The following is a 26,706-nucleotide window of genomic DNA, read 5'->3' on the forward strand; positions in this document are numbered from 1 at the left end:
GATTATCTTGGCATGCCCTCCAGGAGCGATCAATCCCTTTTTTGGGATCCTTGGTGTACTTGGCAAAAAACGTACACATTTTAGGGTCAATAACTGGCGTGAAAGCGACCTTATCCGATAAAGACGGGCGTGGGCACTCCGCCCGTAGACGAGCGCGCACCTCTTTGTCCAGAGGTTGCCTAATTTTACTGGCGACATATTCAGCCACCTTGTGGTCTGGACGCCACTCCGAGGAACGCGGATGGTAGATACCCTCCGGCTCAAACATATCGGAGTCAGAATCGGCGTGATCCGAAGGATCTGGTAGGGTAGCACCCGGACGCCAAGGGCGACCCGAGTCGTCATCCAAAGATGATGAGTCCTCATCTGAACCTCCCATGAAGCATTTAGGGGATCCCAGATCAGGGTTCCATAGGTGGTGAAGCTTGTCACCCAGTACTCCGGGCAAACGGTCCTCCCGGGAGGGTAAGCGCTTATGCGCGCGCGCACTCTTGGGATTGGGTGAAAATACACCATCCCCCAGGTGCCCCGCGTCGCGCTTGCGCATTTTCCTGGGGGCCGAAAGGGTAGAGGAATCACCCTCCGCTCCCGGAGCCTTGTGGGACGCCGCAGATGATCTCGGTGGGGTCTGAGCGGAACGGTGGGAGGTAGACTCTTTGGGAGCGGTTGGAGAGGAAAGAGGTGATCCAGTCCAGGGCCTGTCCTTGGATACCGGTGGAGCAGAGGCGGGATATTAGGGTTCGGTGGCAGACGGTGTCGAAGGCAGCTGAGAGGTCAAGGAGGATGAGGGCGACTGTTTCTCCGTTGTCCATCAGAGTTCTGATGTCGTCTGTGACTGAGATGAGGGCGGTTTCTGTGCTGTGATTGGCTCGGAATCCGGACTGAGAGGGGTCGAGTAGGTTGTTGTCTTCAAGGAAGTTGGTAAGTTGCTTGTTGACGGTCTTCTCTATGACTTTGGCAGGGAAGGGGAGGAGCGAGATGGGGCGGAAGTTCTTCAGGTTGCTGGGGTCTGCCGTAGGTTTCTTCAGTAGGGCGTTGACTTCTGCGTGTTTCCAGCTCTCTGGGAAGGTGGCAGAAGCAAATGAGCTGTTGATGATGGTCTGGAGATGCGGGGCGATGATGTCGTCGGCTTTGTTGAAGATGAAGTGTGGGCAGGGGTCCGAGGGGGCACCGGAGTGGATGGAGTTCATGGTAGCTTTGGTCTTCTCCGTGCTGATGTGAGTCCAGGCGTTGAGGGTGATGGCTGGGGTTGTAGGTTCTGTGGTGGTTGGCTGGGTCTGGTGTCCGAAGCTGTCGTGTAGGTCGGTAATCTTACGAAGGAAGAAGGTGGCGAGGGAGTTGCAGAGGTCTTGTGAGGGCGTGATGGCGTTGGAGTTGGCGTTAGGATTGGAGAGCTCTTTGACAATGTTGAAGAGTTCTTTGCTGTTGTGAGTGTTCTTGTCCAGTCTGTCTGTGAAGGAAGTTCTTTTGATGGCGCGGATCAGTTGGTGGTGTTCGCGGGTGGCGTTTTTGAGGGCAGACATGTTTTCTATGGTGTGGTCCTTGCGCCAGGCTTTCTCGAGGGTGCTGCAGTTTTTTTTAGATTCCTTGAGGGTGTCTGTGAACCAAAGAGGTTTCCTGGTGTTGGTCTGTCTTGGGAGGCATCTGAGGGGTGTGAGGTTGTCCGCGCAGTTGGTGATCCAATGCGTGAGGCTGAGGGCTGCGTCGTTGGGGTCGGTGGAGAAGGTGGGTTGGTTGTCGCTGAGAGTGGAGAGAAGCTGTTCCGTGGGGATTTTGTTCCAATGTCTGCATGGGATGGGTTGTGTGCGGAGGTGGAGAGTCTCGCGTCTGAAGGTGAAGTGGACACATCTGTGGTCGGTCCAGTGTATTACGGAGGAGTGGCTGAAGGATACGTGGTTGCTGGCGGAGAAGATGGGGTCGAGCGTGTGTCCGGCGATGTGGGTGGGGGTGTTCACTAGTTGCTTGAGACCGAGGTTGGCGAGGTTGTCGAGCAGGGTGGTGGTGTTGGGGTCGTTGTTCTGTTCCAGGTGGAAGTTGAGGTCACCGAGGAGGATGTAGTCCGGCGAGGCAAGGGCGTGCGGGGAGATGAAGTCAGTGATGGATTCGCTGAAGAGGGTGCGTGGTCCAGGGGGTCTGTAGATGAGAGTTCCTCTGAGGGTGGACCTAGGGTCGGTGTGGATCTGGAAGTGCAGGTGTTCGGCGGCGAGGGGGGTGTCTTCAGTGGAGGTGGTGACGTTGATGGAGTCCTTGAAGACGATGGCAATTCCTCCACCGACTTGGTTGGTGCGGTCTCTCCTGGAGATCTTGTAGCCATCGGGGATGGCTATGGCGATGTCCGGGGCCGAAGAGGCGTTCATCCAGGTCTCAGTGATGAAGGCAACGTCCGGTGCGGTGGAGTCCAGGAGGTCCCATAGTTCAACGGCATGCTTGTGGACGGAGCGTGCGTTGATCAGGATGCATTTGAGGTGGTTGTTGGCACGTGGGCTGGCGGGCGGGGTGGATTCACGGTGGAAGGTGAGTTTGCAGGTAAGGCATGCGAAGGGTCCATGGGTGTGTTTAGGATTGGCTTGGAAGCAGGTTCTAGAGCACCCCGGGTTGAGGGCGTGGAGGGTGTTGGGGTTGTAGCGGTGCTGTGGGGATTGGGAGTGCAGGGGGCCAGGGGTTGTGGCGCTGGGCGCGGTCCAGGCGCGGACGGGCGCAGATGGGCTTGCCTTTGGTGCGCCAGCGGCGCGGCCGCGCAGCGGCCACCATAAGAGGGAGGAGGGGGGGAGGGGTCAGCTAGGGTTGGGAGGCGGGAGGGGGGGTGACGAATGGGAGCAGGGGGGGCGGGGCCAAGCAGGAGGTGGCAGCGGGAAAGCGGAGGGTGGGGGGATCAGGTAGAGGGGAGGGGAGAAAAGATAGGGGAGGGGGAATTACAGAGGAGGAGAGGAGTCAGGAAGAACAGAAGAGGAGGAGAGAGAAGAGTCAGGAGAGAGGAGAGAAGAGTCAAGAGAGAAGATACAAGAAGAAGAGTCATGAAGAAGAGGAGAGAAGAGTCAAGAGAGAAGAGAGAAGAGACAAGAAGAAGAGTCAAGAAGAAGAGGAGAGAGGAGTCAAGAAGAAGAGTCAGGCAGAAGAGGAGAGACCAGAGAAGCAGAGGAGGGAAGCGTCTAGAAGATGAGGAGAAGGCCACAGAGGAAGAAAAGGAACATGCAGAGAAAAGTATAGAAGAAGAGAAGAACAAGCAGGTCGGGGTGCAGAGGAGAAAAGAAGAACACAGATGAAGAAAGAACACGCAGGTCGGGGTGCAGAGGAGAAAAGAAGAACACAGATGAAGAAAGAACACGCAGGACAGGGTGCAGAGGAGAAAGGAAGAGCACAGATGAAGAGCAAAGCAGGAAGAGAGTGCGGTGAGGAAGAGGAGAAAAGAAGAAGAACACAGATGAAGAAAGAACAGGCAGGACGGGGTGCAGAGGAGAAAAGAAGAACACATATGAAGAAAGAACACGCAGGACGGGGTGCAGAGGAGAAAAGAAGAACACAGATGAAGAGCAAAGCAGGAAGAGAACGCGGTGAGGAAGAGGAGCGGGGCACAGAGGAAGAGCAGAACACGCAGCGAGTGGGCTGCAGAAGAGGAGCACAGAGCGGAGGAAGATGGCTACCAGATGGAGGAGCAGAAAGCGAAGGAAAATGGACAGCAGAGGTGCGGAGAAAGGTTGGAGGAGAGAGCAGAAGGCAGAAGACAGAAGTACAGGGAAAGAGAGGTGAGTAGCGCGGGCTGGGCGAGGGGCTGGGCGTGGGGAGTACTTACGGTTTTAGCAGGTCTTGCTGGGAGGTGTCAGGAGCCTGGGCTGGTGGAGCTGCAGCGGCAGGGGGAGCGACCTACCCTCGGGTCAAGGGTCGCTGACTCTGCCGCGCAGCGGCCGCCATAAGAGGGAGGAGGGGGGAGGAGGGGTCAGCTGGGGCGGGAGGCGGGCGACGAATGGGAGCAGGGGGGGTGGGGCCGAGCAGGAGGTGGCGGCGGGAAAGCGGAGGGTGGGGGGGTCAGGTAGAGGGGAGGGGAGAAAAGATAGGGGAGGGGGATTACAGAGGAGGAGAGGAGTCAGGAAGAACAGAAGAGGAGGAGAGAGAAGTGTCAGGAGAGAGGACAGAAGAGTCAAGAGAGAAGAGAGAAGAGACAAGAACAAGAGTCAAGAAGAAGAGGAGAGAAGAGTCAAGAGAGAAGAGACAAGAAGAAGAGTCAAGAAGAAGAGGACAGAGGAGTCAAGAAGAAGAGTCAGGCAGAAGAGGAGAGACCAGAGAAGCAGAGGAGGGAAGCGTCTAGAAGATGAGGTGAAGGCCACAGAGGAAGAAAAGGAACACGCAGAGAAAAGTAAAGAAGAAGAGAAGAACAAGCAGGTCGGGGTGCAGAGGAGAAAAGAAGAACACAGATGAAGAAAGAACACGCAGGTCGGGGTGCAGAGGAGAAAAGAAGAACACAGATGAAGAAAGAACACGTAGGACGGGGTGCAGAGGAGAAAGGAAGATCACAGATGAAGAGCAAAGCAGGAAGAGAGCGCGGTGAGGAAGAGGAGAAAAGAAGAAGAACACAGATGAAGAAAGAACACGCAGGACGGGGTGCAGAGGAGAAAAGAAGAACACAGATGAAGAAAGAGCACGCGGGACGGGTGCAGAGGAGAAAAGAAGAACACAGATGAAGAAAGAACACGCAGGACATGGTGCAGAGGAGAAAAGAAGAACACAGATGAAGAGCAAAGCAGGAAGAGAACGCGGTGAGGAAGAGGAGCGGGGCACAGAGGAAGAGCAGAACACGCAGCGAGTGGGCTGCAGAAGAGGAGCAGAGATCGGAGGAAGATGGCTACCAGATGGAGGAGCAGAAAGCGAAGGGAAATGGACAGCAGAGGTGCGGAGAAAGGTTGGAGGAGAGAGCGGAAGGCAGAAGACAGAAGTACAGGGAAAGAGAGGTGAGTAGCGCGAGGCTGGGCGAGGGGCTGGGCGGGGGGAGTACTTACGGTTTTAGCTGGTCTTGCTGGGAGGTGTCAGGAGCCTGGGCTGGTGGAGCTGAAGCGGCAGCGACCTACCCTCGGGTCAAGCTGTGCTGTATGTTTGTATCGCCGTGGCGGTCGAGTGTTAAAGTGGCTGCCTTGGCGGTTTCCGCCACGGTCATAATTCCATTTTTTTCCGCCAGCCTGTTGGTGGTCTTACCGCCGCTTTAACACCGTCCGCCAGGGTTGTAATGACCACCAAAGTGTCTCTTGGAAAATTGGAGTTCATTCACAAATGGATTTTTGAGTATGCAAAGTAGTATTTGTGCAGTATTCGTAGACTTAGGTATCATTGTTGAATTGCCCCAAAGCATCTAACGTGGAAACAACATGGGAATGGTCGAGGAATATATTCATATTCTTTAAACTTTTAAGAAGAGGAAGCTCTATGATTTGAGTTTGAATCACAAGGGTAAGTAAACATTTCTAAAGGAGTACTTCTGTAGTACAACTTTCCATACTCATAACTGCATTGTGGATTGGCCCCATAATCTGTTGAAACTAATTCTCAGCCTGCAAAGCAGTGCGACATACTCCACTAGCACAAAATTCCTGTCAACCTTCAACATTTCCGTTTATAACTTTGCTCTGTGGATGCTTGAAGTGCTCATGTATGGCTTCCGAATGTGCAACATATAAATAAGTCCGAGTAGATGGACTATAGAAGGGGTGGAATAATGTAAGCTCATGTGCATATGCAAAAACAGCAGTAGCTATAATTGGATAATGCAAATAGCAACAACAGCCAGGAAGCCCACAGTAGGGCTACTGATGGACAAAACTGCAGCATTTAGCACAAAATTACCATTGTCTGACTCTCACCTTGTTGGCCTGCTGCAAGGAAGTCAGGTTTCAGCCAAAAGACACTAGTATGTCCGGAAGGTTTTGCATCAAGAAAACAGCCTTTTTGCAAAGGGAAATGTAATTTAATTGAAATAAGTGCACTTCTTCTCTTTGGAGCTACTGCATATTATACACATTCACGATTTGACACGCATTAATGGTGACTGCAGGCAAGATATGATTTTTCTTAAAGCACAACCAGATTCATGTAGATTTGACCCATGATTTTCAAGGGTATTTTTGTGAATAGACACAAATGAATAAGTTACATGAACATGTAAATTAGCAAAAAGTGATTATGTTTTTATACCTTGGTGAATCAAGCCCTCTGATTATGAACCAGTATCCGACATCCAATGCTGCCTTTCAGGGCAGGAGTCTTTATCTAAAGGTGCATAATGAATAAATGATGGACAGGAATGCAGCCTATGCAATTAGCAGTGGCTGATACTTTAGCAAGCATTCCACACATGACCTTTGTGTATCCTTTGGTACTAAAATAAGCCTGTCTTTATCGCCATCTAAAGGATTTGTAAATGTTTCAGCATGACGGAAATGGCTCCATGTTAGGGAATATGATGGATCTTAGCCAATGGAAAAATACCGTCTTGTCTTGCCCCACTACTAAGAAAATAATTGTGCATTAAAATGTTTTTCAACACACTAAGGTTTAGACGTACAAAGGTTTTTTGAGGTCAGAAACCTCCCAATTTGCAGAATCCAGCAATTTGTGACGCAGAAATGTCTTTCCTAATGTACAAAAGGCAAAATATGATTTGGTGATTTGTTAACTAATTGCGATTTGCAATTGCAGCAATATGTATTAATGTTTTGCAACCGAATTCTGGTCGTAAGACATTAATCCTTTCCCACCAATTATAAAGTGATGGTAACTCATTTGCAAATGGGAAGGAGTCCCAGTGGAACCTCTTCACCTCTGAGAATGTTTAAAAAATATTTTTTAAGAGCAGGCAGCGGTCCCACAAATCAGTGGTAACTCTTACAAAAACAAAACGTAAAAGTTTTTTGTTTTTTTTAAACATATCTCATTTCCTTTAATGAAACTGGGCTTCATTTTAAAAAAGTTTGCTTTATTGAAGCAGACATAGAATTATGTGATGTGATGCTGTGATTACAAATTGTGACCTACCTGATTAATATCTATGAGGCAGGTTGATTTGCGACCTACTAGGAATTGTTATTTGTGAACAAAAAAAAATCATCCTTTAGGAACACAGATTTTTTGTTGCAATTCAGAGATAACTGTAATTAGGAAACCAATATTTCAAATGTTTGTACATCTGTCCCTAAGACATTTTTTAACATTTAGCACCCTATAGTCAGCTTGGATATTAAAATGGGGTTTAATGAAATGCAAAACGGGTGGGTATTCTGTGCTGATAGAACTGGTCCAGTGTAGACCACTTCATAATTATGAGGGACTCTTTTATTTGGTCCAATCCCTGACTTATTCTGACATGCAAGGGATACATTGTTGGACACTCTCTCCTACCTTCACCAGGATGGAAGACTACAATTCATTGTAAACCTGTTTCCTGAGAAATTATTCATAAGTGAAATCTTCAGGCTACCATGTTGGGTGCCATCACCTTTAACCATTTTAAGACATTTTGAATCTATATACACAGTTCCACTAATTCATTATCACCTTCTGCTAGTGCTCTTATAATGCAATCCAAATTCCCTTCAGTTCCTTCATTTTTTATGACACTTCATTCAAATGCACTCACTGCTTATCTGTCAGGTACTTGTAACTCATGACTGGAGCACCACAGACAACTCTTCAGTTTTCTTTCTCCCCCCAAACAGCTTCTCTTGGAATAACCATAGAGGAAACTCCGATGACTAGAGGAAAAGGAGAATGTACAAGAGGCACAGAACTGGTTTACAGACAAAAAACTATTATTGGTAAATTAGCAAGTATTGTTCCCCCTTTTCCTTACCTTACACAGCTTGTTGAAATATTTCCTGCAAACTAACTAGTTTGCTTCCCTTCTTAATTGCATACATCTCAGAATCCCTAACTGCGGGTCCAAACACTGGTGCAATATGTATACTAGAATGTGTAAAGTGTTCGCAATGGGTTATCGAAAGTCTTCTAATACCCACTAGCATCTGCCCTCTTTTTACTAGCCTTCCTCATCTCTGGCACGTGACATCCTAACCACATTTCCCTGGTCCTTAATTTTATTTGGTAGCAGTCAATTGATGTCACACAAAACTTTATGCCCTGTATAAATATTCTGCATTGCACGAGAAGCATTTGATCTCTGGAATTCAATGACGACTATGCAGCATTAAAAAGCTGACCTTTGGGGATGTTGCATTACAGAAAACACTCTCAAGATGCACCCACAAAATCAGGAACTCTTTCCTGCTTCTGTCGTCAAAGGAAACACGGAATAACTACTGGTGAAAAATCACCTTTCAGTCTAATCATTTTAGGGTGTCCTGTTGAATGCACTTTTCCCATTGGCACTCCTTCCCGCTGTTACTCTACTCCGAAGCTGCCCTTCTCAGGCATCTCCCAGTCTCCTTCCAAACATGCGAGATCCTGGTTCTGATGTGGGATTTATAAATATGAAACATTAGGCTTTTGTCTCCTAGGAGTCCTATTGTATAACGACTTATAATTGTAACAAGAATGTGGGCATAGGGTGTATTTTTCTAATGACAACTTCACTGTGTTGTACAATATGCAATGACCTTGTAAGGACTGTACCATCCTGCAGTATGCGATATTCTTCTGCAATTACGTAAATTACATGTTATCTCCAATTTACAGAGCTATGGAGCTCCTTGTGGTCTAGATCGTATTCAAAACTATGCATAAGTTAATAAGGGCAGCATCTCAGCTAGATTAAAGGAATATCTATACTGTACCTGAGTTGCTGCTGTTTCCCCTTTCGCACCATTACATGGGACAAGGGTTAGAACAGGGAAATCTTGATCTTCACGTTTTTGAGACTCAACACACCTTTGTCTCTGTCTTATAATTCCTGATTTTGATAACGTCTCTTCAGGCACCCTGAGGAGAAAGAACAGAGTCAATGTACAATATTCACATAAGGTAACAGGTAAAATTCCTAGCACATGATTTTATACTTTCTACATGTATGGTCAATCATTGCGAAACGAGAATTGTAATTATGTTAAAATATATATATATATATATATATATATATATATATATATATATATATATATATATATATATATATATATATCTTTTTTTTCACTGAAAAAAACTAGGGTTACAGTGACGTTATAGTTAGGAAATAGAATTAAAACAAAAATTGAAGTTCACTGAAGAAAACAAAAGTTACAGGGATGTTATAGTTAGGTTAAAATTATAGAAATTCAGCAGTTATAATATATATCTCAAGTAATTATAACTCATGTCCTAAGGTAACCTTACATCCCTGCCATGCACAGTTTTCTCATCAACAATTTCATTGCAAATGTTGCAGTGATATTATCAATGATGTCATGAGTGATGCAATATGTGCCCTACTTAGCAGCGTGTCAGTTTCTTGGTACGAATGAGCATGTGCATGTGTCATGTGTCTGTATATGTCCTTTTATTAATCTAGGCCTATGTGCTTCTGTAAATGTGTGTGTGTGATTGAGGGTCTGACATGCATGGGCACCAAATGGGTCATCATAGTGTTGGTTACACCGATAAAGTAAGACAAACACCTTTGATGTGATGAGCCGGTAAATAGAACTTCTGCCTCTCAGTTCTCTGTGTGTGGCTCAGTAAGAATTGGTAATCGGTTAACACAAAGACACCGTCATTAGTATCACATCAAAATTTCCCTTACTAGTCTCTTTATTCTAGATGTAGGTGAGCCACTTGCCCTGGTAGAACAAAATTGAATACTCTTGGAATTTCTGATTGTGCATTTATAAACTAATGAAATGCAGAGCACACATTATCCTGTCCATTTTTTAAATATATAGGAAGCTAGGTTTTGGGAATTCTGATTTATGTTGTTTTTCTATTAGAACCTAGGTTTCAGGACAACAGTCAAACATCCCTACCAGAAATACTAAACCATTTTCTGATGCAGTTCTGCAAGTAGGAGAGCTACTGCCTCTGGTTCAAACATGACAGACTATTCTGGCTATGTTTCTCACTCGTCAAATAAGACTCTGACTTTTATCAATGCAAGATTCTGAGGAAGTCTCTTCTATTTACAATATTCTTAGAAACAATCTTGTCTCCTCCTTGTCCCTACACACTAGTTTGTGCTTTAGTGATTGGCCTACAGACATCTGAGCAGGCCTGACATCCCCTCTCACAACTGCACAGGGGTTTGTATTGGTCTTAGTGCTTAGGGTTAGTATTCTGATTGACTTACAGGGTTAGGGATGTGGTTGGTTTCTAGCACTAGGGCTTGTATTGGTTCTAGGCCTCAGGGTTGGTTAATATTCTGATTGTCTGACAGGGCTAGGGATGTGGTTGGTTTCTAGGGCTAGGGTTTGTATTAGAGCCAGGGCTTGGGACTCGAGTTCTGATTGGTTGATAGAACTAGGGCTCCTGATTTGTTTTTAGGGCTAAGGTTTGTATTGGTCCTAGGACTAAGGGTTAGTATTCTGATTGATAAACAGGCTTAGGGGCATGGTTAATAAGGCTTGAAGCCATCCACAACCTCAAGCATAATATCACAGTCTCAGCAAATGCACAGTATTTATTTATAGCAAAGAAACTCTCGCCACAATTCACTGTGTCAACAACCACTACAAAATCTCACACATCACATCTATACACCATTCTATCCCTACTGCCACACAATGGCACCTTCAACCTCACACAAAACTCCACTCTGTCATTTGCCTCTATCAAATCCACAAATAGCCAACAAACCCACATTCTACATAACTTTATTGCCTTCAGACAATACACCATCTCTACTCCCTACATACTCCTAACAGACTCCATTCCATCACCACCAACCCTATATTCAACCCTCATACCTTTCACCAACATCTCCTCCTCTTTTTACAAAAAACACACAACCAAACAATTCCTTACACTACACTCCACTACACATTTTACCTATTTCTGCTATCAAATCTAATAGAAACACTCAGTCAGTAGTAATAGTTTATTTCGAGGCAAGCCCATAAAACCTTTACATAAAACATCATAAAAAATATGTATAGTTAAAATTCCATGAACAAAAATAACTTATCACATTAAAATCATTACATAAAAAAATGTAAATAAGCAATTTTAATGCCTCCAAATAACAATGCACACTCATATCACTAAAGTGACAATCCTGTTCTTTTCCTTATCCTCCATACTGCCTGAAAATAGCATCCAAGACTCATTGCTATATCAGAACTACAATCTGTTCTCATGATACGGTAGGCTTCTTTATACTGCTTAGTCCCTAATAAAATAAATAATAGCCTAAGCCGGGACCATCTAGGAATTGCATATGCAGGACAGAAAAATTACAGATGTTCTGCACTTTAAATGCTGTAACCACACAGTGCGCATTCAGTTGTATTTAATTGTTTACAATCCCACTTAGTAAAAAAGAGATTGACCCACAGTGTTCCCACCCTAATTTTTATTAGCAATGTATGACCTAACGGTAGGACATACACATACATATATGGTTCAAATTCAGGTCTAGGTTTGACGGACAAAACGCTTTCTACTAGCCTGCCCATTCTAGCATTCTGAGCGTACTGATCATTTGCCCTCTCCCAATATTTCTTTTTAGCTAATAACTTTGCATTCTGATTTATTGAGGATAAATTGGCCTAACAATGGCCTAAGATAATGAGTCCCATATGGTGAATACAATGGAGCCAAGGAATTGTAGAACTTCCTCTATAGGCCATCATTTTACATACGCTTAATCTATAAGGATCCAATTCTGGTATGGACCATAACCTTATCCAATAGAGCAAAGCCTTCAGTCTTGCAGTCTTGCCACATCCCCAATCCTATGCAAACCAGTGTAAACAAAGAGGGGGACAGATGGGGTGCTATTTGGGAGCTTAAACAAACACATAATAAAGCTATTCTCTTTAGCTGTCAACCGATTCAGATTCCCCATCCCCCATAATTCCTTACCATACAGAAAGGCAGATTGCACCTTAACTCCATAAATTTCTATAGCAGGTGAAACTGATTGGGAGTAGTTTCTTTATGGCATTTAGCGAGAGAAGCAATGCTGTGCAAAAGTGTGAGTTCTGATTTCATTTCTTGCTCATACATTTATCCACCCTTACCCCCAAATAGCCAAAATTTTTAACTATTTGCAATCATTCTCCATTCATGTAAACCCCTCCCCTAAGTGATTTATGCTGTTTCAAAACCACTATCTTAGTTTTGGAAGAATTAACTTCCAGCCCCACGGATGTCACAATAATTTGTAAAACTATTTAAGGGACTCTGCAAGCCAAGGGGAGTTTGAGAAATCAAAACAGTATCATCCACAAAAAGTAGAGCTGGCGTTAACAGCCCCCTCTAATTTGGGCCAATCATGAACGCTGTAAAATAAATAGCATACCATATCATTAATATAAAGAAAGAACAATGTAATGGCAAGTACACACCCTTGTCGAACACCATGCCCTATAGGTGAGTTCACCCCGTGCTCCCCATCTTACTCTAACATAATTCCCTTCATGCATCCTAATAAGAACATCCAATATGGTATTATCAAAATCCATCTTTTCCAAGGTTTGCCATACATCCCTTCTTAGCACTAGGTCCAATGCAGCCCTAAATTCTACAAAGGCCATCTATAAATGGTCTGAGGAGAGCCATAGATATTTCCACCTTATAAGATTTAAGCAGAGAATTTTGGTCAATTGTGTTGATTTTAGAGCGGAATTCTGTCTGGAGGAGTGAGAGGACCTTACCAACATCTAACCAATCTTGTAAATGATCCAGCATTTGCTACCAGAACATTTCTGTAGATTGTCTGTAGGTCTAATTGGCCTATAGTTCTTAGGAAGTGTTCTGTCCCCCTTTTTACAAATTGATATTATTTCTGCTCTGAGCCATGAAGCTGGAAATTATTATGTATCTTATCCATCGAGTTGTGCTTATTGGTTGGTCAAATACAGGTCCCAGCATACGATTAAAGGCAGCATATATTTGTAGTAATGTGGAAACACACAGACTGATCTTATCCCATTTAATTGCTTCCCTATTATTAGAGATAGAAATAGGCACCTCAGAATAAGCAACTATGGGCCTGATTCTGATTGAGGCGGGCGGCGGTAGCCGCCCGCCTCGCGGGAACCGCCATATGGCCGCTCCGCGGTCGAAAGACCGCGGAGGCCATTCAGGCTTTCCCGCTGGGCTGGCGGGCGACCGCCAGAAGGCCGCCCGCCAGCCCAGCGGGAAACCCCTCCCCACGAGGAAGCCGGCTCCGAATGGAGCCGGCGGAGTGGGTATGTGCGACGGGTTCAGTTGCACCCGTCGCGTATTTCAGTGTCTGCTTTGCAGACACTGAAATACTTCGTGGGGCCCTCTTACGGGGGCCCCTGCAGTGCCCATGCTATTAGCATGGGCACTGCAGGGGCCCCCAGGGGCCCCGCGGCACCCCCTACCGCCATCCTGTTCCTGGCGGGAGACCCGCCAGGAACAGGATGGCGGTAGGGGGTGTCAGAATCCCCATGGCGGCGGAGCGCACTCTGCCGCCATGGAGGATTCTGTAGGGCAGCGGAAAACCGGCGGGAGACCGCCGGTTTTCCCTTTCTGGCCGCGGCTGAACCGCCGCGGTCAGAATGCCCTTGGGAGCACCGCCAGCCTGTTGGCGGTGCTCCCGTGGTCGTTGACCCTGGCGGTCAACGACCGCCAGGGTCAGAATGACCCCCTATATCCATTGCTGTAATAAATGGGGTTTTCCTAAGTGTCATCTTTAGAGCATTATGATAACTATTATTCCTGCAGATTATCTCAAAATTCAGAGCAAGATGCCACAAGTCAATATCTTAAATTATATAATCTATACGATTCCCACTAGAAACATAAACCCTGTTCATCTCTTCTCACACATTGCATACACTCTTCTCCAACGCACTTCACTATTCAACTTCAATTCACCAACAGTCCTTTACTTCCAAATCCCTTACACAAACTCACTGCATTAATATCTCAGCTCACTGCTCCACAAAAACAGAGCATAACACACACACCCCAGCATATCAAAATCTCCCACACCCAGCTGCATACTACATTCTGTCAAAAATTAGAAACACATACCCACTCCCATCCTGATAACTACATAAATAATACACATCCTAACCCAACTTTACATACAAAGTTTCTATCTTCATAAACACCTACCATAAACTCCCTTACACACCAACACTCATTCACTTGCCTCTCACTCATTGCATTATTTAAAACCTTAAAACATGACCTACGTACTCACCACCACCACTAACCTATACACCTTCCACCTTAAACATATACAAATTAAATAAACAACATAGCACTCTTCATAACTGTGTGATGCCTTGCCTATTACACAAGGCTAATCTACAAAAACAACACATCTCACCAACTAGGTACAAAACCCTTTTGCCACTTCTATACAATGTTCTGTGGCTTCACATGATATTATTATCAGCACAGAAATATATAGGTTTGTAAATAGACTGAACTACAGTCTGCACTGGCAGGTCTGAGATATGTTTCAAAGTTCTACTTTAGTGGGTGGAATAATTAACTACAGGTTGCACCTGCAGGCCTGAGGTGTGCTTCAAAGTTCTACTTTAGTGGGCGGAACAACGAGTGCTGCCTGTCCACAAGTAGCATTTAATTTACAGGTCCTTGGTATATGTAGTACCATTTAGTAGCGATTTACGTGTAAATTAAATGTGCCATCTAGGTTTAGGCCAATTTTACCATGTTTGAAGGAGAAAGCATGTTAGCACTGGTTAGCAGTGGTAAGGTGTGTAGAGTCCTAAAGTCAACAGAAACAAATTCAGCAAAATAGAAGGGGTGAAGGCAAAATGTTTGAGTGTAAACCACATCAAGGTTGTCAGGTCTAACAATGAGGATCTCTGTTAAACTATTGAGGGCATCAGTTTCTTCATCAATAACCAACTCAAGGACGACTACTGCACTGACGGCAGTGGCATTGAGAAGAAATCTTAGTGACATCAAGAGGCTAACTGAGCTGTGACTGACCTATATGTATTACGTTTGTGCTAATGACTATGTGGGCTATATAACACCAGTGGAATCTCGGAAGTGAGTGCTTTACATTATGTATTAGCCATAGTACACTAATGAAAAATTGGGTACCAATGCTGTTTGTACCCAATGTTTGCAATAACTGCTCTGTTAAAAATACTGAAAAATACTGCACTTATGTTCTAAAATCTTGTACCCGAATACAGGTTTCTTCTAAAAATTTCAAAGTCACCTGATTCATTTCCCATAATTTGTGAATAACTGCATTTGCTTTGTTGATGCAAAGAATATCGAGAGGTCCATTAGGTTAGACATTTTTTATTTAGTATTCACTTTTGATTTGATCAGTTTATTAAATGCAAATTGTATGGCTTATTGAATGTAATACCTAATCTCATATGAAAGCAAGCCTTTTGCTGTAAGTGCTGCTAATAACAGCTAGTTTAAATCCCCGATCCCATAAGACATAAGATAAAAACATTCACACAGCAACAGACAGAAAAAGTAATGGCATATGTACTCATATGAGAATGCAGACAGATTTCTAATTTGACAATGGAAACCGTAAAAATGCTTTTGGAAATAAATAAATGCAATCATTATATTTGTGCTTGGGACTGCAACATAAATGTGTTTCTATGTACTATTCCCATTGCAGGAAGTGGTCTCCTTGGAAACTCCTCCCCTTATGAACAAAAAGGAGAGTGAACTGCTTTAACAAAACAGGTTACTTTATTTAAGTGTGACCACTTACACAGTCTGAACACAGCAGACCACCATCCTTGTGATGTTATCCAATTTGAGTGAGTGCTAATGTGTGATCTACCTCATTAATATTCTCCTAGAATCTCAGGAACCTACATTCAAAAGCCCATAATTGACAGGCTATGGCAACCTATACCGGGATGAAGCCCCAAACTATTTGAAACTTCCTCTGCTAAGACAATACAAGCTCAAGATCCTAAGATTATGGATGGGCCTTTTTGATGATGGGGAAGTGGTCCAAAGAAAGAAATATGAGCATAAATATAATTCTTGTCATTTTTGTTCTTTTCAGAAGGAATCTATTTCCCATGTCCTATGCACATGCCCCTCGTCTGAACTGGAAAGATGGTTTTGGTTAAAGCCTCCATTTAGAGAGTTGGAGGTGTGTGGTTGCCAAGATGCAATTAACCACTGTTTCCAGAGCATGGACAGCAGGCTCATTGCCCACTTCATGAAATCCATGGACAAGGTCAAAGGGAGACTTGATTGTTCAAGAACTCTGGAAGAACGGAACTGCTCTCTATGAATTTAACCTCACACTGGGCATGAGATTGTGGACTTCGGACGTACTCAGTCCCTTTAATTCATTTAAACCTGGTGTAATTTAAGGAATTGATTATTTTGCTGGCTCATCTGTCCATATTGAAATATTTGAATGGAACCTATGATGCCCTTAATTGTTCATTACCAATTTTGAACTTTATACCAGGAAGTTTAGATGATAAATTTGCTCAGTTTTTGATGCATATAGTCTTGTTATTATTGGGATTTTATCTATGCTACTAGTGATCAAATCCTTTTAATTTTTAGGATAGTCCAACAGGTAACTTAGAAACATGAATATATGTCTTCTTTTTTTTTTAGCCTGTGTGTTTATTTAAGATGAATTTTATTGTGATCGTATGCAATTTGTTTTATTAGCTACGTATTTATCCATCTAAATAAAAATAAAATGATTAATACTTATGAGGTAGGTCATGTTGTGCCACACTGTTAAAGGAAATTTTACAAAATGACCCTATTAGTACATAGGTGAGTTCACAGAATTCAAAACTGGTCCCAAAATACAGGTTGCAATTTGCGACCAATATCTTTGCAACTAGTAACAACATGCAACCGAATTACAGTCGCAAAGCACTGATACATCACATACTGATTTGCAGTTTGGCACGGATGCCTACAACACACCCCTTCCAAATTGCAAGTTTGTAACTATTTACTGACTCCTAAAATGGGTTCAGTACATACTAAGGTGTGTTTTATTTCTGCAAACAATGAATTGGACTGTTTACTACTATAAGACAGTTATGTAAATCTGACCCTAAATTACTTCCAGTGCATTCCAGCATTCTTGAAATCTACCCTCTTTTCTTGCCTTCCTTAAAATATCAGTACACTTATTTGCATCCCTATTTACTCTCCTTTTTTAATAACTACATGATTTGTACTTTCATTTTGCCCTTACTGTCAATTTGATCCTTTTCTTCTACAAGATGACGTTATTTTGCACTAATGATTCTTTTCAGCCCACCCAGACAACTGTACTGCATCCTTTTCAAACCATGCTAAAACGGTATGCCACTCTCAACCCTCCTCTTTCTTTGTCTTGCTTGATTTATCCTGCACACTGATCCTCATGGGTTACTTCTTGATCTGTTAAACTAACCAGGAATTTGAATGGAGCCTACAGGAGCCTACTGAGAAATATGTCCCAAATACACGTTTAGGTTAATAGTGAGTGATTGTCTAAAGGGTGGACCTTTCTCATGAAATGTCTTGTGTATAACAATGCTGAAAACACCAAGAACCAGATTGCCAGTATGGGGCTCCAATGCTAAGTAAGATGTTACCTTGAGTGCCTAAAAGACCAAGAACAAAACAGTAAGATCAGTGAAAGGCCTCAATTGGACAGCACTGGACAGTTTTCAGAGAAGCAGCCAATGCAGTTGTCTGTTTTGGGACACTGGGATGCTCTTCAGAGTTTCAGAAATGGATGAAAGACCACTAATAAAAATCTCCGATTGAATCAGATCCAATGTCAATTGGTTGTTGTGAATTTCAGTCATGAAAAATGCTAAATGTGATCAAAATGGTCACCAGTGATTGATTTGGTAATGGAGCATCACATGGGCTCTAAAAACCTATTGCAGAAAGAAAGGCACAAAATTTGTTTTGTGTCATAGGCCAATTTTCCCAAGGAGATAAAGAATCGTTAAGCTAGAGCTGCATGTGATGTTCAGCCAAAGAGTCAAAGCTCTACAATATTTCCATGTGTGCTGCAGTTAACACTTGCATTATTTCACCTTGGTAAGTAGACACACCACTTGAATTTTATTTTATTAGCTGATGAAGCAATCAATTTTAAAAGGATAGGGCAACCAACTATAAGGCCCCATTTGCGAGTGGCCTGTTAGTTTGGCGGGCTAGGTAATATGAGTTATCAGGACCATCAATAGGAGTTTTACAGGAACACTGTCGCTGAGCGGTATTCCATGCAGACATTTCACCCGCTGTGGAAATCAGCATGCTAAAGCAGATTCCTACATGTTATTACCCCACATTTATAGCCCTCGTTATTCCCCTCTCAAAATTACTAGGATCCTCGGCAAAGATAAATCTGAGGAACAGAAAATTCAGGACATTATATGGGCTGCTCTTAATAGGAGTCTCGGAGGGAACTGATGAAACATATATTGATGACTTGCAGGTGAGTAGGTAGCTAGTTGAATTCAAAGATATGAATTTATGTGAGAGCTTGAGGATTGGTCTATATACATAATGACATTGGTACGTCTAAACTGGGCGGTGTGCTATCTTTTGCTCTGTGGATATGAAACACTGCACAGGGAAGAGTTTGATTTTCATTTCATTTATAAACATATATATTTCAGTATTGATATTAATTGCATGTGAAGCCAGAGAACATTATATAGAAGAGGCAAAAGGGTTTTGTACCTTGTTAGACTTTTCATCCTTGGCGTGGTCTCCCTTAACTTTTTGCCTCTGTTCCCCAGGTTGTTGATGTGTGCTGGACTCTGATTTTACTGTTTGTGTTACTCTGGGCACTTTACCACTTCTAACCAGTGTTAAAGTGCAAGTGCTTTTTTACAAAATGTGTATGTAATTGGTTTATCCATGATTGGCATATTTAGTTTACTAGTAAGTCCCTAGTAAAGTGCACTAGAGGTGCCAGGGCCTGTAAACCAAATGCTACTAGGGGGCCTGCAGCACTGGTTGTGCCACCCACATAAGTAGTTCTGTAATCATGTCTCAGACTTGCCATTGCAGTGTCTGTGTGTGCAGTTTTAACTGTAAGTTCGACTTGGCAAGTGTACCTACTTGCCAGGCCTAAACCTTCCCTTTTCCTACATGTCAGACACCGCTAGGGTAGGCCCTAGGTAGCCCCAAGGGCAGGGTGCAGTGTATGGTTAAGGTAGGACATATAGTAATGTGTTTTATATGTCCTGACAGTGAAATAATGCTAAATTCGTTTTAAACTGTTGCAAGGCCTGTCGCTATCATAGGATAACATGGGGGCTACACAATTTAAAATACATCTTTTAGTAAAGTTGATTTTAAGATTGTGTATTTGAAAATGCCACTTTTAGAAGGTGAGCATTTTCTTGCTTATACCATTTCTGTGACTCTGCCTGTTTGTGGATTCCCTGTCTGGGTCAGTTTGACAGGCTGGTTGCACCTCACACTACACAGTGACACAAAAGGAGCTGGGGTGTAGTTTGCATTTCCTGATGATCCATCTGTGCTAGGAGGGAGGGGAGGAGTGGTCAGTTACACCTGAAAGGGCCGTGCCTGTCCCCACACAATGCAGTCTCCAACCCCCTGGTGAGTGTCTGGGGCCTGGCCTGGGCAAGGCAGGATTTCACATTCACTATAGACTTTGCTTTGAAGTAGGCCTACTTCAAACGAGAAATTGGGTATAAGAAGGGCATCCAAAACCACAGACTTTAGAACACTTCTGGAAACAAGAGGAACCTCTGCCCGGAGAAGAGCTGAAGAGCTGAGAAGACCTGCCCTGCCTGTGACTGTGCTTTGTGGAGCTATCCTGCAATTGCTGCTTCTGCCAGAGTAAGAGGGCAAAGACCGGACTTTGTGTGCCTTCCATCTTGTGAAGAAATCTCCAAGGGCTTGATTTAGAGCTTGCCTCCTGTTGTTTGAAGTCTCAGGGACAGCAAAGACTTCTCTCTGCCAGCATCTGGAGTCTCTGAAGAGACTCCTGCTCTGACAAGTGGTGCCCTATCCAGTCCCTGGGCCCTTGAAAGGAAACCTGGTGGAAATCCAAGGAAATCAACTTCGGACGACTTCGGACCGACGCCGCTGCTGAATCCGGGGATGCCGGCTGGACCCGACACCGTGACCTTCGCTGGAACGTGACGCTCTTCGCAGGCCTGACGCCCCTGCAGCCCCGCTGAAGTCCGTGACTCAGTGGAAGTCGCCGCACCACGTCGTGACTAACGCCGCTCGAAGTGCGCGGATTCAACGTTTCACACCGACACCGCGATCCCCGACTTCGTGCATCAACTTGTTTTCACTCTTCACCAAAGGTACTGTACTTGGGGGTCTATGCGACTCCGTGTCCGGCGCCGCTGGTGTCGGTTTGTTGAGAACGACTCCGTCACCACTCTGTGTTAACACCTCATCAAAGCATTTTTGTTTCTGACCGCTATTTTTGAGTTTAATCTTTAGAAATTAATAACTTGACTTGTGTATGTCAGATGTTTGTCATTTTGGTCTTGTTTTGTTTAGATAAATATTTGCTATTGTTCTAAACTGGTGTTGTGTCATTTTGTAGTGTTTTCATTAAGTAACTGTGTGTGGTGGTATAAATACTTTACACCTAGCACTCTAAAGTTAAGCCTACTGCTCTGCCAAGCTACCAAGAGGGCAAGCAGGGGTTAGCTGAGGGTGATTCTCTTTTACCCTGACTAGAGTGAGGGTCCTTGCTTGAACAGGGGGTAACCTGACTGTCAACCAAAGACCCCATTTCTAACATACCTAAAACTAACAAAAATAACAGTCAAAAGTAATACTAGATATTGCACAACTCTAGGGTGTAGTGGTGCTTTAGTATGTCCTCTATCAAAGAAAATTAGTTTGGGTTGTATTATGCTGTGTAGGACCACTTGAATTGGTTTGATTTATGAAGGAGTGGACTACAGGGTCCTGAAGGAATAGCTTGGTAATGATGTAAATGTATGCCTATTTTTTCAATTTTTCACATGCTGGCTTCTTGTGTCATTATGTTATGTGCATTTGTAAAGTGCACTACCACCAACAAGGGTGTTGTGTAGTAGGTCATTCATCTACGTATGAAATGCATAAGTTACTGGAGGTGATGTGGGCATGGAGAAGTAACCAATGTAGATCATTTTGGATCAGGCAATATGGTCAAACCGTTTCAGTCTTTTCATGAGGTGAGCCAAGGCATACTGAATGTCTTTCTGAAGGGACATGTTTAAGTTTGAGACACAGTTCAGCAGGACACTGCCATGATTCAGAGTGGAGATAGCCAAGACATGAACTGTGGTTCTAAACTCTGTCCTAGAAATATTGTATTATTTTATTTTTCACAGAAATGTTAGCTGCTACCAGAACATCTGGATCTTCCTTATAATGTTATTCTTTAAAGATTGTCAGTGTTGAAGCATTGGTATTTAACACTAAAAGAACATTGGTAACAAAGCCATCTAGGTTCATGACTATCATCCTATTTAATGGCACTCAATTTCTGAACTCAGATGATGGTAGTCTCCTTGCAGGTAACAACAGATGCCAGATGTTATTGGGCCATCTGGCTGGCTTATGTAGCGATTGTATAGTACAAGGAAAGAAAATTTTCTTCTGGCAACAATCCTCTCATGTCTATTAGATATTGGGTTGATTACTTGTATGAGCTAGCTGGGGTCTGTGTGGCACATTACAATCCCAAGGGTCATCTAACCCTTGGTTGTAAAACTTTCAATCCTACAGAATGAACAGAAGCTACACTGGTATTTGTGTAGGTAATTGTTCTTATAGATATGCTTTATATTTGATAACCACTGCATTCTTCAAGATATTACCTATGAACATACGTTTTGTGATTGGTTTGTTTGGGCTATTTTAATGTGGGAAGGATATTTACTGTTTGCCTTTCTTTATTTAAATTAGAGCAATTAAATGACCTTTTAAATACCAAATCACCACAAATTCTCAGAAGCTTATGGAAATAGGATAATAATGATAATACATTATTTATATATAATTTTTTTCCAACGCAGCCTGAGTTGGGGTCATGAAGATTGTCATGGTGATAACAGCAAGTAGGCGGCACCTCACTCCTTAACAGTAGCATTGACAAAAATCTTGCTTACATGCCGGCTTAGTAGCACTTCAAACAGTCCACGGTTCATCTTCTTAACAGACGTTCAGTTTGGTGCACCCATAACAGCCACAAAGATGCCTTTGGTAATCCTTCAAAACCAATGTGACTTGGGGCTAGAGGTTATACACAGTACTGCTGAACAGACAGGAAGGAAACAAATAACTGGGAAACCTCATAAATATTTCTGCTAGTGCAGGAAGCGATTGATGGAGATCCTTTTTCCAACATCAGTTACTCCACACTGAATAGGAAAGATATGAATTGTTGAATGTGAATAATAGTGTGGGATAGGGTGAAATATCCCTGCCAGTGATGCTCAGTGATGTATGGGATATTTTTAAATCCCCTACTTTGCAGCCTTTTCCTCAGTTCAGCATTTGAAACAGACTGACTTAGATTAAAGACTTCTCTGCCAGTGTTTGTGAAGAATCCCTATGTACCTGCATAGAAACAAGGCAAGCGTTTTTGCTACTTCGAAACTTAGTTCAATCAATCCAATTTTCATTTCCAGCTCCATGAACATGGTCTCAAAGAGAAAAAAACAGTTTTCTGATGCGGTCTCTGAGGTATTGAGGCCAGAATCTGCTGTAAACAGTACCACTATTCTCCTGAGGTTGTGTGTGTAGGCAAAAGGCTTTTGTGAGAAATGCAAATGCTCCTGTTTCTTGAGGGAACTCCAAATACACAGTAGAATCCACTTGCTGATTTTCATTCACAATATTTCCCATATGTTGAAGGAATTTGGGCCAGTGGATTGCACTGCACATTTAGAATTTCTTCCAGAAACCGGAGAACTGTCAGTTCTGTCTAACTCTAAATAAGTCGGATGGTCTTGTGCATCCTTGTGAATCTGTTAGTCTGTGCAGTATGCTGATAATATTGATTACCATCTGGATGGGAAACTTGGTCTCCTGTGGACTGCTGGACCTAGGCATGGAACATGTTTCCTGAGGTCTGCTAGCACCCAGGAATTGAGAGCATCCTGTGAAAGATGAATTCTACTGCCACTGGGAAGAATTCCCACTGTTGGGAAGTGGATTATTATTAAGGGCAGGTAAGTACCTAAACTTAGCTCTAGGCCACAATTCCCCCACTTAAGTCCAGTCAGGGTCTCAATACATTAATCCTGGTTCAACCCTTGGTAGCTTGGCAACAAGCAGCAAGGCTTAAACTAGGAGAAAGGTGTGTAAAGCATTTAAAAATCATAAAACAGTAAATAAGTAAAACACATAACACAATAAAATCTAACACCTATTTATAAAAATAGATTATATTTCTATATTTATAAAATGACACTAAAACAACAAAAATCCAATAAAAGGACCTGGAGATATTATTTTTAAACTAAAAATGTTTTTAGCATATAGGAATTAAAAGCGCCACTTGGGATATTTGGTCGCACATCGACTGGGACAAATTCAAAATTTAAGGTCGTTCTCAATGCAGCCGTGCTCAGCTACCGCAAGCAGGAGGCCTCGGTCAAAAGTTTACCTTTGGACTTAGACCTTTTTTGACAGTTGTCTTTCTCTCCAGAACAAAGTCACAGATGAAGCCGACCTCCCTGGAGCCCTTACCTCAGATCTGCAATGCAGGAGGCCTCAGTGAAGAATCCTTTGTTCGGACTTAGGCCCTGACTTATACTTTTTTTACGCCGCATTAACTCCAAACTTCTGGATCTTCATCCAGAGGTCTTTAATGGTCCTTTAGGAAGCCACAACTCACCCCAAGGTTCCAGAAGCTCTGGGTTGCTCCTTGAGGGTTAGGACTTTAACTCTTAGGATGCACCTGGTTTAAATCCAAAAATGACCACTAGCCAGTGCTCAGCAGGTCAGTTTCATCAGGCTTTAATGCAGGGGATGCTGGTTAGCTATTTTATACCTGTAGCAGACAGGAAGTCTCTTCTTGAACCAGTTGAAGACAGACAAAGGCCCTCTATATGACATCGGCGGTCTTTGCAAAAGACCGCCGATGCCACGGGCGCCACAATACCGCCAGTACCGGTGGTATGTTTGGCACCCGATTATGACCTTTCCGCTGGGCCAGCCTTCAGAGTGCAGTGTCCAGCTGCAATGAGGGGTCCAGTAGGGCAGTCGTTCATCTTCTTTTCTTGTTCCTTGTAGGGATCTGAGGTTTGGGTGCAGCGCTGCCATATTTATCCTTGCTCCTGGGCAGAAAAGCAGGGGGCAACTGTCAAATCACAGGCAGGCCATCACCCTCTTAGATGACCACTTCCTGGGAAGTGTGGCAAAAATCAGTCCAGGAAGCAACATTCCTCAAAAATCCAAAATGGCAGAATTCAGTCTGGGAGGTTAGGTCTGACTGAGCCCACCCACTGGTGTGGCTATGTTCCCTTAACACACCCCTCTTCAGCCTTCTCCTAATCTAATCAGGAGGACATCTGGCTGTCTGGTTTTGCAGGAAATGGGGGAGGTCTGCTTGTAGAGCCAAATATCCTTCCCTCCTTTGAAGTCCAGTTTGTCTGCTCTCCGCCCAACCTGTTGTACCATCTGCCGAGGCAGTTCTACTCCCCCAGGCACGTCCTTTGTGTTCAGCCCAGGCCACTTCACACCTCATCATGGCAGCCTAGCCAGGCTGCCAGAGGCTGGGCAATCAGAGCAGGGCACTACAGAGCTGAAACTGGTAACATTTAGAAAGAGTTCTAAAACTCTTTCTAGGTGCAAGGTATATTAAATTCATAGTGGCAAGTTGTTGGAATTACTATAACACTAAGTTTGATACCAAACCTGGAATATCTGGCTCCTTTTGAGGCTTTATTAAAAATAAAATTAAAATAAAGTTTCCCGATGTTAGCCGATGGGGCCCATTCACTACAATAAGGGTAAAGAATTTCGCTATTAGGGGACACTTAGGGCATACTTCAGGGGTCACTTATATGTAAAAAATATGGTAGTTTAAGACTTTGGAAGTATGTTTAATTCCAAGGGCGAATTTGGGTGTAACTTTAACTTAAAAGCAGCCAGCAAGGCAGGCTTACCTTTACAATGACCCTGGGCAGCTCAGCAGTGCACCTATGGGTGCACTACCTGTCTTGGGGTCTCTAAACCTACATGCCCTACCATATACTAGGGACTTATAGGTAGGCTGACACAGCCAATTATAATTAGCCCAATTTGCATAAACATTTTAATCAGAGCACAGGCTCTAGGATTGTTTAGCAGTGCCAGGCCACCCTCAGAATCAGGAAAACACCTGCATAAGTGAACAATGGGGGCAAAAAGTTAGGGGGCTTCTGCAATCAGTCCAGTTTTACCACACCCATTTATCTGATGAGCGGAGAGGATGTCTGTGTTGGAGTGTAGCTTTTATGAATAATAATGTTAACGAGATATGCTTTCAAAATGATGTGTAACGAAATTGCAGAGGGATTGAATTGATGCACTATTACTGTCTGCGTTGATTAATGAATTTGACTAATGACAAATTAATGATGTACTAATGTGTGAATTTATATCAGCTTTTTGAATCATGTAGTAAGGGTTGCTAATTTAATCACTAGGCCTTAGTTAGCAAGAGTCTGAGCCTAGCTGCCTGGTCCCATATTAAATGTGTTTTTCTAACGTGCAATGTGCTGTCTTCCTAAAGGACGTGTAGCTGTACTTTTCCAGAAGCTGGAGATGTGTGTGTAACCGTAGTAAATTCTTTCTCATGAGACCCGACTTCCTCAAGGAGACATTCTTGTTGAATGCAACAGTGTGATTCGCAACAGGTACAAGGTCGCCCAAACTGGTAAAGACAATGGAGCTACTGACTAAAGCAAGGAGAGTTACTTTTTCTTACCTGACATTCTACTCGTTGAAGACATAAATCACAGGAGCCAATAAACTGCATGAGAACTGTTCTAAGTGAGATTTTTAGTAAGGCGATCAACGGATTATTGGATAGAAATAATGATGCACCAAATGCTGACCAATGGGAAATAAGAGACTTCTCTGGTAAATTCCATTTAACGACGTGTCACAAGGAGAAATCAGCCATTTTAGCCATTTTAGCCAGATTTTGGCCAGTCTTGCCGTTCCATGCGGATGCTCTTATTACTTTTATCCTTACTTTAACCATCCTCTAATTGCCCAATATTTTTTTCTCCTCCTTATAAGGGAAGGACTTTCTGCCCTAGCTTCTGAGACTTTGCTGCTTACCCCGGCTGATGGCGAATCGACTGATGTCCTGAGGACGAAGACTGACTCTGTATGCTGACTCCTTACGGAGGGTAACTATACAATGATGAAATTGTAATTGTCTGTTTGCATTTCCTTTCTAGGTACCAACTGCTCTTTTATAGAGGCCATAGTTAGTGGTTTTCCTAAATTGATGTTGCTAAATTGTTTTGCATGAAGCCCAACATGATAATTCTAATTCAAGGTTAGTTGAGGAGTTCATTAAACGAATGCAAATAGACAAATGACTGTTCAAGCTGCCATATTGTGACTTTATTGATGGGTTTTCTGGTATTGAGACTAATAAACTTACTA

General features: G+C 43.5%; 1 protein-coding gene across 2 annotated transcripts in view; it reads right to left on the minus strand.

The window, feature by feature from the left end:
- The window catches only part of GALNT14 (polypeptide N-acetylgalactosaminyltransferase 14), a 1,192,033-nt gene that overhangs the window by 73,473 nt on the left and 1,091,854 nt on the right, over positions 1–26,706 (minus strand). For both annotated transcript variants that reach the window (XM_069233809.1, XM_069233810.1), the window contains exon 13: positions 8,772–8,916. In XM_069233809.1, coding sequence (XP_069089910.1) covers positions 8,772–8,916 — 145 coding nt within the window. The remainder of the gene's footprint in view (positions 1–8,771; positions 8,917–26,706) is intronic.

Source organism: Pleurodeles waltl, chromosome 5, assembly GCF_031143425.1.
Source record: "Pleurodeles waltl isolate 20211129_DDA chromosome 5, aPleWal1.hap1.20221129, whole genome shotgun sequence".
Classification (NCBI taxonomy): Eukaryota; Metazoa; Chordata; class Amphibia; order Caudata; family Salamandridae; genus Pleurodeles; species Pleurodeles waltl.